Source organism: Grampus griseus, assembly GCF_964374135.1.
Source record: "Grampus griseus genome assembly, chromosome: 9".
Taxonomy (NCBI): domain Eukaryota; kingdom Metazoa; phylum Chordata; class Mammalia; order Artiodactyla; family Delphinidae; genus Grampus; species Grampus griseus.
In genome coordinates, this window is record NC_139003.1 from 44,773,881 (window position 1) to 44,788,984 (window position 15,104).

Here is a 15,104-nt window from a genome sequence, read left to right on the forward strand (position 1 = left end):
TTTAAATTATTAGATTTGTTAGTTTACCTGGCGTAAAAATTTATTTTATGAAAAAATATATTGAGAAGGTATTGGAAAGTGTAGGAAGAGCTGGTAAGGTACATAAAAGAAAATAAACAAAAACACCTTGCCCAAAATATCTTGGTCCATTCTTCTATTCAATATCTCCATGTAAACTTTCAATTTCTCTGATAAAATCCCAGTTGATATATTATTTGATACTAATGCCTGAAAATAATAGTCTGATGGGCATAAAATTTTTTTATTCTTCTAAATTCAAAGTTTTTATCATTATCAAGTCAACAGAAGTCCATACTACTGCACTACATTATCTTTGCAAAAATTCATTTAAGTGACATTGATTTTATTTAAGCCTTTAGAGCCTGGCCATCATAAGTTTCTCCATCTCTCTCTTTCTCTAGCTCTCTCTTTCTCTCTCATATCATTGCTCTATGTAAACATTTAGATAGGGGCTTGATTTTGCCTTTTTATCAAAGGCAGGGATACAGCTCCTGAGAAATCTTTGTTGTCTCATTCATCCATTGAAGAAATACTTTCTGAGCTTCGAATAGGTGTCAGATCTCCCACTAGATTACCAAGGTATGCATGTCAGTGTCTTTGGACTGCTAGGAAATCACAATTTATTCACGTTATCATTAACAAAGAGCAAATACTGGTTTTTGAAATAGTCATATTTTTCAGGAGGCAAGAATTTATACTAATAATATTGCCTATTAATACAATAGGAACAATAATGATAGAAACAGAACTTTGAATTTCCCTGTAGACTGCATATTTTTAAAAGAAAGTCATTTAATGAAAATAGAATATTTACAAGTTCACATCATGTTATATTTTATTAAATAAATTTTAAATCCTATTGGTTAGTGCATCAGACCATGACCAAGGTGAAACCTGTGCAATTGCCATGCAGGTGGGCAAACTGCACCTGCTGAAGGAAACAGACCATGTCAGATATCATCCTTGAAGTCTGTGTGGGCACCAGAAGCAGACTACAGTTGGCAGCAGAAGAAACCAATCAAATTCTCAGCTGCTCTAGCTCTGAGCCACTCTCTAACCTCTCTTCCCAGGGAGAAGAACCAGCCTCACCTCTGGTTTCAACTTTCCCAGGGAAGACTAAGAGGGGGAAATGCCAATTCTCTTTCTAAAGTGAGGAGAACAGCCAGAATAAGGTCAGATATGGAAGGAAAAGCCCTAATATTCAAAACCTCTTCTAGTAACAGTTTCCTTCTCATTTGCTCAAACTTTTCTAGAGCCTTGTGCTTACCATACAGGATAATGTTTGCTACACAAGACAAGTACTGGGATCTTTCTTCCAACAGATTCCTGAAAAGAAGGTGGGAAGCTATGATTTTCCCCTTGCACTCCCCTAAGCCATCGATCTTCACATCGATTTCATACTGCCTGGGACTTTTGGCAAAACACAAACTCCCTTATGAATGGCCTAGTTTCTTGATGCAATATTCACCTTGAGTGGTTTTATACTAGCACTTGGCCAGTAATTAAAGGAACCTAGAAAGGAGTGGGGGAAAAGTGGTGGGGCCGAGCTGGGGCAAGAATAGGGGATAAACCGTATGATTAAAAACATCTGAAACAGCTCCTGTTCTCTTTACCTTCCCTTTCTTCCTCTTTTTTTTTTTCTTTTTTTGCCGTACGCTGGCCTCTCACTGTTGTGGCCTCTCCCGTTGCGGAGCACAGGCTCCGGACGCGCAGGCTCAGCGGCCATGGCTCATGGGCCCAGCCGCTCCGCGGCATGTGGGATCTTCACGGACTGGGGTACGAACCCGTGTCCCCTGCATCGGCAGGCGGACTCTCAACCACTGCGCCACCAGGGAAGCCCCCCTTTCTTCTTCTTTGGTGGCTTCTATCAACCACCCTTGGCCACACCCTTCATTCCTTCCATAATCACCTCTCCAGGCTCAAAAAAGGGCCTGTGAGAGACTGATTTTCTAATCCTCTTCCAAAACAACCTGTTAGGCTAAAACAAAATAAAGGATTCCTGGTTTCATATCTGCTATAAGCTATCCTCTGAACAAACCCTGAAACACATCTCGTTAAACAAAAAGTTCATTTTTCTAAGGGGCATAGAAGAGCATGCTCTTGTTCATTTTCATCTAGCATAGTTCTGTGGGGAGTTATATAATAATAATAATAACTGTTATTATTAAGCCTGAATTTAAATAAATAAACTGAACTCCTAGTTAAATCATAAACTTTGGTTTGCTCCCCCTTTTTTGGTGTGGTTTATTTCAACCATATTAATATACTTTGATTTTAATATTCCCTTAGAAGTACAACAGTGTTTTCTCTGTTGAATTATAAATCTAATTCTACCTACATTTTAACATTAGGGTGGTATCTTGACTATTCTAACATAACATTAAAATTTTTGTTAGGGAAATAGAGGAATGTTTTGGCAAGAATAAAAGTTTTTGGGGCTTCCCTGGTGGCGCAGTGGTTGAGAGTCCGCCTGCCGATGCAGGGGACACGGGTTCATGCCCCGGTCTGGGAGGATCCCACATGCCGCGGAGCGGCTGGGCTCGTGAGCCATGGCCGCTGAGCCTGCGCGTCCGGAGCCTGTGCTCCGCAACGGGAGAGACCACCACAGCAGTGAGAGGCCCGCGTACCGCAAAAAAAAAAAAAAAAAAAAAAAAAAAAAAAAAAAGTTTTTGCATCAGACAGATCTGTTTATCCTAGCTCAGTCACTCAATAGCTGGGTTACCTGGATCTAATTATTTATCCTCTCTCAGCCTCAGTTTCCTCTTCTGTAAAATGGGGGTAAAATCCACTAATTCCTGTGGTTGTTTTAAGGATGAGTTAAGAATGTAAAGTGCTGTGTGTGATGCCTGGCCTATAGAATACTCAGTACAGGTTTATCCCCATTCTTTAAGCCCATTTTCCATGCTAAGTGCTCCACGGATGTGATGCCAACCCCTAATCAAGACATGGCTACAAAGACGTATGCAAAGAATCCGTAAAAGAAATACCAATTTAGTTAGAGACATATGTTTTGCACCAGCTAATTATAATTCAAGGCAAACTGTGTTCAGGCCTATAGTAAAGGCATATCAAAATTTATGGGAGCACTGAAGAAGGGGTACTCCAGGGAAGAGGGTTCTTGGAGGAGATGATAGAAGAGGCAATAGCTGAACTGAGACCTTGAGGATGGATGACTTTTGGCATGTAGAAAAAGAAATTGGAAGTGGATTCCATGAAAAGGCAGCAAGGCAACTACAAAGATGTAAAAGTGGGAAGTGCTGAGGGATGCAAAGCAACCCAAATACATGCAGTTTGGGCTGTGGGAAAGGAAGTGAGACCGTCAGGATGTACTGAGGCCAGAATGGGAAAGACCTTGAATTCAATCCTAAGGATATATCTAAGTATAGACAATTAGGAGAATGAAATTCAAAAAACAATCATGAATGAACAGTAGAGCATTATTATGGAAGTGAAAGCTCCCAAACAAGTGTAGGGTTGTAGCTATAGAACTTAGCATCAAGCAACTGCCCCTTTTATTTGATAGTGGATAATACCAGCCTTCATGCTAATGGAACATACTCAGTCAATTAAGAAAAGTACTGATTGCCGGCTGCAAAACATCCCCATGGTGCCAAAATGTCTGTGGAGTGGGTGGGGAGGGGGAGGGAAGGTGTGATAATTAAAAGAATTGTTACTTGCAATGTCACAGGAGCCAATGTGTTAACTCTGCATGCTGGAAGCTAGACTGCTCCCAGCTGCCACGGGGAGGGAGGATGTGGTTTGATCCCTGGCACCACTCCTTGGGACAAGATGAATCACAAATGTGTTAATAGTGAGGTTCCATGTCATAATGTGCCAGATGGAGGTGGTTACATCTCTGATTGATTGCCTCCTGGCCAAGACAGGGGTTTTCCAGAAGGCGAACGTCTCCAAATTGGTGTTGGAGCTCTAGGGATCAGCAGGTCTTTATTTTGGTCAACGTGGACCTGACATTCTTGACTTTATGAAGTGTGGCTTCCCCAGGACACAGGCAGCCAGAAACAGTACGTGGATGAGGAAAGATGTGATGAGGGTGTGATATATGGAAGAAAGTTTTGCGCTGGACTAAGCGTGGCTGTTAGTGAATCTATGTATGCACTGGAAATAAGGGGGTGGCGTGGGGGTGAGGAGATGCACTAGACACCCCGCCCGTGAATAAATTAAATAACTAGAGAGAGGAAAGGAAAGAAAAAGAAGAGAAAGAACAGGGAGGAAATGCTTCCCAGCCCCAGACACCAAATCCCCACAGCAGATGAACCCGGATGCCAGGCTGAGGCCACCAGGCAGAACTACAGAGCAGAGTAATGCTGGGTGACCTTCCCGCCTGTTCCGTTCCTTTCCATTCACCCCAACTATAACCACCCAGCCCTTTGTTGTTGTTGATTTTTCTCCCCAACGCAAGCTTCCGACTATAAACAGCCAACTACAAGGGCAATAACTGTGGCATCCTACTGGGAGCTAACGCAGCCTCTCGTGCAGGCGCTGGGTCCTAATACAGGACAGTGAATAAAGCTTCATTACAGAACAATGGAGTTAGCTGCCAGGGCCTACAGATTTGAATAAACAACAAATAAGCAACATCTGCTCCAGCATATGTGTATGGTAAAAAAAAAAGTCACAAAATAAAAGAATTTGTAAATGCCAAAAGCAACATGAAACTGGCAGTGCTACTGTAGAGTGAATTTTTAATTGCACATGCAAAGAGGCAGGCTGTGGGTATTAGTCTCACATATGTCTTGTTGCTGCCAACCTGGGAGTATAGATGAATTTAATTAAATAAGGATTATCCCTTCTCCCCAGTACAATTACTTATTTATAACAATGATAAAATTGCCTAATAAAAATTGTAATATTTCAAAAACAAGCCTAGAAAACACCCTGCTTTCTGTAAGTCGTTCAGGGCTGTTTGAGTTGGAGTGTGTCTTTTAAAATGAAGTCTTTGCCTACTGCCAGCGAAGAAAACAACAAACAGTAACCCTTATCATAAAGCCCGCTGCAGTTAAACAGCCAGAGATGGTATTATGGAGAAATATAAAGAAAACGCAGAGCAGCATGGGAATTGGCTTTCGTGGGGTGTGCAGAAAATTAAGCAATTGGACTCAAATTGAGGCCAGGCGACTGAGACAAGGGACAGAGCCACTGAGACTTGTGCTCCACCAGTGTACTGGTCCTAATCTGTCTTGTGAACAGGCAGTCTCAAGTGATCAGTTCCCCTCATTCTGGCTATCCTTTTCCCTGTGCACTAATTCCCCCCAAACAAGTAACACTACCTAGGCCGAGCAAACAACCAAAGAGGTGGGCACTTCTGCTCCTCTTCTCATTGCCAATGGAGTCCATTTTTACCTCCAAGTTAGCAAATCACACCATCGGGGAGGTCAGTGGTAATAATCCAGGTATGAAGCCATAAACGCCAAAGTAGATTCATGTGTAGGAGGTTATTATAGAAATCAGTATCTTCTGAGTCTCATGATCTAAGTTTGTTTTATATTTGAGCAATGTTGTTGTTTCAATAGACTTTCTGCACTAGGGTTTAAGGTAAGCGTTAAGAGCTCGTCACCACAGGGATTCTGTCAATGCCAATTTAGAAGGCAACCAGAAACAAAAGACAGTCAGGGGCTCTGAGATGTGTGGCCATGGGCAACCACACAATCTCTGTACATCAGTTTCCTCATCTGTGCACTGGGAATGATAATGAAAGAATCCACCTCCAAGGGAGGATTCAATGAATTAATAGATGGAAAGTGTCTGGAAGTGTGCCTGACACAGAGTGAGCACTCAGATGTTGCCCGGAAGTTAAAATGATGCTTTATCAAGGCACTTAAATCTGTACTTGGTTCTTTCCGGGATGTTAGCAGCTTTCAATTCATCTTTTGCTTTTTCCTCTTGACCCTTATCACAATTGTACATTAATAATTAATTAGTTTCTCCTAAATCTTGTAAGCTCCATGAGACTAGGCTCTGTTTGTCTTCCATCTGTAACCCCAGCACCTAGAACAGGTTCTTGTATGTATAAGTGCTCATTGAATGTTTGTTGAATGAATTAATTCAGTATGGAAGGAGGACAAGATCCTGGCTTGAATTTTGGTCCTTCCCTTGGCCAGCTGTGTAAACTTAGTCAAGTTAATTTATTGATGTCTTATCTCTAAAGAGGAAAGAATAGTGTGATCATTACATTAAGTACTATAATTAAAATTGCTTGGGACACTACAGATCTGTGTATTGATGTAAATTGTTAATTGACAAGGAAATGCTCCTTCATAATAATTGTAATTGATTGGAGTATAAAGTTCAGCAACAGATTTCACATATATTCTGATAAACCAGCTTTCTGAGAGATGTTGCTGAAATGTGTATAAAAGTGAAGTAAATTGTCTACATTACTTAGTACTAAATGCAACATGAATAAAATGAATGAGCAATTCACAGATTTGAAAGGTATGTACAAATTGGGTAAATTCCTAATTTACATATATTGAAATCTATGACAGTAAAACCATTAAAAAAAAACATGCACTACATTTTAAGCTAGTCATTATACTCTGCCCATAATGCACTGTTGCAACATTAAATCACTACTGATGAATTAGAATTGGGAACTCTTTCGGTTAAGACAAGAGAAGCCCAGAAGGCGACATGACCAATGTGGGGAGGCAACATGTATGTATGGGATTGCCTGATGGGTCAGGCACTGTGCTAGGCTTACTGGGTAAATAGGACAAGATTCCTACCCCTAAAAGGAGCACTGTTTGGCACAAGAGAGCCAGGTTACAGTTTCTCCAGTAAGTCCTGTGGAGGTGTCATTCACCAAGGGCAATAATAGCAAAAGGAAGCGGGTATAGGTAGAGAAAATAAAGGAGGAAGAATAGCAGGGACTACGGAATTTGTCTGCCTAACAAAAGAAATAGGCCATTTTTGGTGTTTTCTAAATTCGAATACCAGCCTCTTTGAAATAACAAAGAAAGAAGAAGAGAGAGGAAGAGGGAGAGGGAGAGAAAGAGAAGGGGAGGGGAGGGGAGGGAAGAGAAAGGAAGGGAAGGGAAAAATTGAGAGAGAATAAACGATTCTAGTTTAGTGGTAACTGATGAGGAAGAAGACCAACCAGGAGACAGGATATAAAAGTTATCTCTTCAAAGTTCTCTAGGTCCCCAAATATACTCAAATTGTAAAAATTAACATTTAGGATTATCTTCATTGAATGATTATTCTGTGTAGACAAATTAGAAAATACAGATAAGCAAAAGGAGGAAAAACCAGATGTAATTCTATCATCTGGAGATTGCCATTGTTAATACTGTGATCTCTCCCTCTTTCTCTCTCTTGATTGATTGATCAAAGGATTGATTTTTGTTGTTGTTGTTGAAAATGTTTGAAACTTGTTTCAAACATTTTCATTTGTACTGTATAAAATGTAAGAAGGGGAAAGACAAAATATTACCTGAAACTCATCACCATGAGATGGTCACCGAACTATTACCTGTAGTTTATCTTATATGTAATTTTTATGTCTATTATATAGATTAAATATGTAATTTTATATAAGCAAATTGAGATGTTTTTCTGTAGGAATATGAGTTTTATTTTGACCTGTTTTTATCTCCTAACTCTAAGTCTTTAACCACTGTGGCGTAAAATACCAGTTGTGTTCTCATTAATCACTGCGTGATATGCAGCATTATTTATTTAAACAACCTTTTACGTTGGATATCTAGGCTAGTTCTGATTTTTTTTTAATTTAATTTTTTTTGATTATTTTTAGTTTTCACACCTCTTTTATAACTGTTTTAGGATAACTTTCTAGAGGGTGCGCACAGCTCAGAAGGTAAACCATTTGCAATATTTCTGATACATGTTGTTATATTGCCTTTGGAAAACAATGTGTATACTTGACATTAGATTATATGATTTCTTAACCCTCCATCAATTTAGTAACTCATTTGTCTATTTTAGTGTAATTTAAATTTCTTAGATTACTACTGAGGTTGAAATTTGCTTCATTTACATTATTTTGAATTTATAGTGTTAACTTTGCATTTTCTGCACTTTTCTATAAGGTGGAGGACTCAGTCCCCAGGTCTTGGATTTGGTATTTTGCTTTGTTTGGAGGAGGAAAGTGTCACTTATACTTATACTTTTTTATTGAATTCAAACATTACTGCATTTATATCTATGGCAAAGTAGCCTATACATTATGTGTGAGTGTGTGTGTGTGTATAAGATATAAATGAAATAATCTTTGCATTACAGTTAGATATTTTAATAAATATTCCAAGAACACCAGCAAGGAATACTTATTTCAATATTCTTCTATTAAAGGCACATTATCAATTATAATATTAATATCTTTTCTATCATATTTTATTATTTCATGTTTGACCTGTAAAAGATGAGAGGAATAATAAAATCTCTCAATTTGAGTGGAGATGTTGGTCAAAGGGTACAAAGTTGCAGTTATTCAGGATGAGTAAGTCTAGAGATCTAAGGTACTGCATGATGACTATAGCTGGTAATACTGTATTGAATATTAGAAATTTGCTGAGAGATTTCGGGTTCATTCATTACACACACACAAAAAGTTAACTATGTGAAGAGATGGCATGTTAATTAGCTTGAGTAGTCATCATCATAGTAATTATTTCACTGTGTATATGTACATCAAATTATCACACTGTACACCTTAACATACATAATTTTTATTAAAACAAAATCTCCCATTTTCATTGTGTCAATTTCCTATAGTATCACAGAGTTTATTTTGCTAAGTAGTGTTATGAAAATAACATACACACATGGTTACATAATAAAAAGATGCCAATTAATTTAAAACATGTGTTTCCCTTCTGTTAAGGTACTGCCATTAACAGTCCCTTATACATTCTTTCAGAAGCATCCTGCACATACTTTCCACTCTCAATATACTCTTTTAACACAAAGAGGTATGTATATAGACTCTTTTGCACGTATCTTTTTCCCCCTCCTTTAGCAGGTGTATATCTTAGAGACCTTTCCGTATCAACATATAAATATCTGCCTCATTTAAAAAAATAGATTTTAATGTCAGAATAGATTAATAGATTTTAATGTCAGAATGTACAATAATTATTTGAAGCAAACATATTTTTGGCACTTAGGCTGCCTCTAGTTGCTTGTTATTATAAACATTTTTATAGTAAAAAATCCTTGCGTGTACATTTGAGTCTATTGGTAGGTCAAGTTTCAGAACTATAATAGTTGCACTAAAGTTACATACATTTAAAATTGTGCAACATCAACAGATTATACTCCAAATAATTATGACAATTTAGCTTCCAACCAACATTGGGTGTTTGTTTTAAATTTTTATTATCACTGGGTATTATATAAATCTTTAAATATTTGCTAATATGGTAGGTGAAACACATGTTATCATTATTGTTTAAGTTTGTATTTCTTTAGTTACAGGAGACATTGATCATGTTTTACCATTTTTATGGAGCTTGTATATTTCTTCCCTGGACTTTGTATCTATTTCCTTTCCTCATTAATCTAATAAGGTTTTGTTGTTGTTCTAATTGATTTCTAGAGGCTTTTTACAAATTCATAAAATCAGTCTTTATATAGTAGATGTTAATTATTTGGTATGTAATGATTCATAATTTTTAAATCTTAAATGTGGTTTATAATTTTGATTAAATTTTTAAAGTCTTCTTTTTAAGTTTTTTTACCTTGAAGTATATTTTATTAGATTTTAATATGATAAACCCTAATTAATTTTTGTCTTTATTTCTCTTTTATCCTATTTCCAATCTTTCACAGTAGTTTGTTATAATAAAATAGAATTTAAATTATTATTGTAAATTTTATTTTTATCCCGTTACTTTGTAATATTTTGTTTCAAAAATTTTGACAATAATTAATTAACTTTGTATGTTTAGTTGGTTTTTACTTGAGTTCACTTTTTCCATACCCTATTTGAATTATTCTAGAGTACTTTTTTTTTTTTTTTTTTTTTGCGGTACGCGGGCCTGTCACTGTTGTGGCCTCTCCCGTTGCGGAGCACAGGCTGAGAGATTTCGGGTTCATTCATTCGGGTTCAGACACTCAGGCTCAGCGGCCATGGCTCACGGGCCCAGCCGCTCCGCGGCATGTGGGATCTTCCCCGACCGGGGCACGAACCCGTGTCCCCTGCATTGGCAGGCGGATTCTCAACCACTGCGCCACCAGGGAAGCCCCTAGAGTACTTTTTTTTTTTTTCCTTGCAGGATCTTAGTTCCCTGACCAGGGATTGAACCTAGGCAGTGACAGCTTGGAGTCCTACCACTGGACTGCCAGGGAATTCCCAGGACTATGTTATTTTGAGTAACATCTTACTCAGTCAGGACATTGTCCTAGAAGGGTAGTGAAGGGAATACTTCATGAATCTTCCTTTGAGAATGACTTTAAGCTGCCCTTGCATATAGAAAAAATATGAATGGGTATAAAATCATTGGTTCACATTTTCCCACTTCTAAATTATGTGTACATCAGTTTACTCCCATCTGCCATTTAGTGTTCCTAGTGACATGTTGGAACGTTTTCACTTGTAAGTAATCTGTACTTTTCTGTCTGGAAATTTGTGGATTACCCCTTTCCCCACCTTATCATTGTATCTCATACATTTTACTGTGATATTTAGGTGTTCTCATTTCCTTCATGTACCTAGACTTAATAAAAACTATTTTTGTTGCAATATTTATTTATCAAAGGTAAGATTTAGCTAATTTACACTGCTACTGTACTCCCTTTGTCCTTGTATTTCTATCATCTATCTATCTATCTATCATTATCTATCATCTATCTGAACATTTCTTACTTTCGCAGTCTATCAGCTTTAATCATTATCTTGCCAACCTTCTATCTAAGGTAAAGACATTAGTGTACTGTACTGAATGTTTTCTGTTTGCTCCTCCAGATCTAGTCTCCTTTCTTCTCTATGTGTCCCTTATTGACCATATCAATGAGCTTCCTTGATCTCTGGCATCATCTTGGGTTTGGCCATTGGAGATTGGAGGATAGCGAGAGAGGGAGTTTGGAGTATTTATTTTCCCACCTGCCTCCTTGCTGGGTCATCCACAGCTTGGCTGCCTCACTCTACAAAAAGCCACAGCTTTCCGTACAGCTGTTCACCACCCGGTTTCAGCCACTACTCCTTCCCCTGCCCCTGCAGTCCTAAGAGTGGTAATTTCTCCCTAATATTTCCAAACCTAGGATTTGGCACCATTCATTGCTGGGTTTAAGCTTGTTCATACGTTTATGGAAACTACTTCTCAGTTGCCCAGGTTGGGTGCTATCTGTTTTCTTCTTGGATGAAAGTCCCTGTTCTTTCCTCCACCTTTCTTCCAACATTTCATCTACCACTTCCCAACAGCTCTAATTCTACCTTCAAAATGTTTATGTGACCAGAATTAAGTCTCTGTGTTTGCCTATTTGTTGATTCTCGAAGCTGAAAACCAATCAACAGTGTTCACATTGTTATAGCTGTGTAAATATGATTCAATGCAGAGTCTGTAGTTTGGTCAGGTGGCATTCCCTTTTCTTTATGCCCATTGCCATCAATTGGTATTAGATACCATTAATTTAAAGATTTCTATTATTTATGTACCACTAAAAAAGGAAAAAACCCTCTGCCAATTAAATTATGACCTGCCATCAATTGTAAGATGTATCTTGATTTCAAGGAAAAACTGTTCATCTTATAATTGATGAAATACAGTGGTCAACTCTTCCCTTGCCCTCTTGACTTGTCCTTGAGCAGTTCTCAGCCTGGAGTCACAATCCATTTCACAGCCTGCATTATTTTTCTCATTCACCAACCACATGTCTTCCAACTGCAGAGGAGTCATTTCAAAGTTGTATGGTGTAGTATTTAAGAGTACAGACTCTGGTGCTAGATGACCTGAATTTGAAACCTGGAACCACTTTCTACTATCTGTGAGGCCATGGAAAGTTACTTAACCTCTCTGTGCTTCAGTTTCTTCATCTAATAATTAGAAATAATAATAGTGCCTAACTCAATGGTTTATTTTGAGGATTAAAAGGTGTAATGCATGTGAAGTACCCAGAACATGTGAAGTACCGGTTACACTGTGACTGTCCTTGTTAAATATAATGAAATTGCTCTGTGAGTGGTCTCCGTTAAATGCCCCTTACTGCTTGGGTCTCAAAGTAGCATCCCCAGTCCTCCTCCAAATGGTAGAAAGAAACACAACAGGGCATTACTTTTCCCCAATTAAATATCTTCACCAATCTTTTCTTTCTCTCTGCAACTTGTCCCTTCTTTAAATACACAATGAGCTCAAGAGTTGTGGAACTGAGTCCTACAACTTCCTTAGAAAAGTTGCATATACGGATTTGTCACATGTTGACTTTGTATCTGATATCTTTTTTAGAACCTCAGTCAAAACTAAGACGGGAAGAGTCCAACTCTAACCACCTGTTAGAACTATGTAATATACTCCTTGGATCTGTCTTCCTTGACATTTTGTTTATTATATCCATTTCATTTTCTACTTGATTCTTAAATAATTTCTCACACATGTCTCCTACTTTTTAAATTCAGTTATTTTTCTGCAGTATTCAATCTGTCACTTACTGCCTTCATTGTACTTTTTTAAATTATAATTTAATTTTTCTATCAGCTTTTTGCTATACCTCTGTGATTTTTTTAAACTTTTTTTTTATACAGCAGGTTCTTATTAGTTACCTATTTTATACACATCAGTGTATACATGTCAATCCCTATCTCCCAAGTCATCCCACCCCCCCCCACCCACCCTGCTTTCCCCCCTTGGTGTCCATACGTTTGTTCTCTACATCTATGTATCTATTCCTACCTTGCAAACTGGTTCATCTGTACTATTTTTCTAGATTCCACATATATGCATTAATATCTGATTTTTATTTTTCTCTTTCTGACTTACTTCACTCAGTATGACAGTCTCTAGATCCATCCACACCTCTACAAATGACCCAGTTTCATTCCTTTTTATGGCTGAGTAATATTCCATTGTATATATGTACCACATCTTCTTTATCCATTTGTCTGTTGATGGGCATTGAGGTTGCTTCCATGACCTGGCTATTGTAAATAGTGCTGCAGTGAACATTGGGGTGCATGTGTCTTTTTGAATTATGGTTTTCTCTGGATATATGCCCAGTAGTGGGATTATTGGATCATATGTAATTCTATTTTCAGTTTTTTAAGGAACCTCCATACTGTTCTCCATAGTGGCTGTATCAATTTACATTACCACCAACAGTGCAAGAGGGTTCCCTTTTCTCCACTTCCTCTCCAGCATTTGTTGTTTGTAGATTTTCTAATGATGCCCATCCTAATTGGTGTGAGGTGATACCTCATGGTAGTTTTGATTTGCATTTCTCTACTAATTAATGATGTTGAGCAGCTTTTCATGTGCCTCTTGGCCATCTGTATGTCTTCTTTGGAGAAATGTCTGTTTAGGTCTTCTGCCCATTTTTTTTTTTAACATCTTTATTGGAGTATAATTGCTTTACAATTGTGTGTTAGTTTCTGCTTTATAACAAAGTGAATCAGCTATACATATACATATATCCCCATATCTCCTCCCTCTTGCATGTCCCTCCCACCCTCCCTATCCCACCTCTCTAGGTGGTCGCAAAGCACTGAGCTGATCTCCCTGTGCTATGCGGCTGCTTCCCACTAGCTATCTATTGATTTGTTAATGGTTGCTTTAAATCCTCAAAATTTCACAGTGTACTTTATTTTCTTTTATTAAATTTTATTTATTTATTTTTATTTTTATTTTTTGGCTGCATTGGGTCTTCGTTGCTGCACATGGGCTTTCTCTAGTTGCAGCGAGCGGGGGCTTCTCTTGTTGTGGAGCACAGGCTCTAGGTGCGCGGGCTTCAGTAGTTGTGGCATGCATGCTAGTAGTTGTGGCTTGCGGGCTCTAGAGTGCAAGCTCAGTAGTTGTGGCTCACGGGCTTAGTTGCTCCATGCATGTGGGATCTTCCTGGACCAGGGATCGAACCTGTGTCCCCTGCATTGGCAGGTGGATTTTTAACCACTGTGCCACCAGGGAAGTCCCTCGTGGTGTACTTTAATATTGTACCATTTCACATAAGATGTAAAAACTTTGAGCTATATTGATCCATTTACCAACCTCCCCTTCCTCCATGCTGAAAATGTCATATGTATTACATTTATGTATGGTATAAACATCACAGTTCACTGTCTATCATTAGTCTGAAGAGCTTCCTTTAGCATTGTAAGTGCACTGTAGAACTATACTAACGAGTTATGGTCATAATTTCCAAATGAATCTAAGTTAACTCTCAGATTAGTCAAGGCATACCTTTCCTGTCACTGTAATATCAGCAAACACAGAAAAATTACCACAGTATCTAGCAGTTCACAATTAGAGGCTATTCCAAAAATGCTCACCAATAAAAGAATGACTACAAAGAATCATTTGGAATCCTCAGAAATGAATATTTTCAGTGAGATGAGAATTGTTATATGTTTCCTTCTTATATTTATATTCCCTCGTCATTCCAGTGATAATTTTTCAGTGATAAAGGGAGGATGGTACATTTGTGGCCTTGGGTCCCCATCTTTCATAAGAAGAAATTTTGCTCAAATTCATTTAGGGAAATGCTTAAATACACTTTTTCTGCTAATATTCAGAGTATTGTGCTTGAGTAGATGAAATAGTCTTTAGAATATCTTCAAGTTTTAAAGGTATTTGAAGTGTTCATCACATGCCTTCATCTATTTGTATGTATATATGTGTCTTAAAACTACAATTCATTATTACTCCCATGGTTCTGTGGATTGATTCAGGTTAGCTATGTGGTTGTCGCTTGGATTCTCTCAGGCAGTTGCAGTCTGATGGCATCTGGGCTGGAGTCATTTGAAAGTTTGACCGAACTGGGTAACTAAGATGATTTATTCACAGGTGAGCTCATTCAAGGCTGTCCCACCAGAGTGATCACATGTGGCATACCCACATGGTGCACTTTTCACACAGAATGAGCTAGGTCTAGGTTCCCAGAAGGAATGTTCCAAGAGC

The 15,104-nt window shown here is 38.2% G+C and overlaps 1 protein-coding gene across 1 annotated transcript in view; it reads right to left on the reverse strand.

Annotated features, from left to right (window-relative positions):
* The window catches only part of ITPRID1 (ITPR interacting domain containing 1), a gene marked incomplete at its 3' end in the record, with an annotated part of 68,302 nt that overhangs the window by 24,930 nt on the left and 28,268 nt on the right, over positions 1–15,104 (reverse strand). Inside the window, 1 exon segment of the mRNA XM_082661701.1 lies at positions 14,388–14,398. Coding sequence (XP_082517827.1) covers positions 14,388–14,398 — 11 coding nt within the window.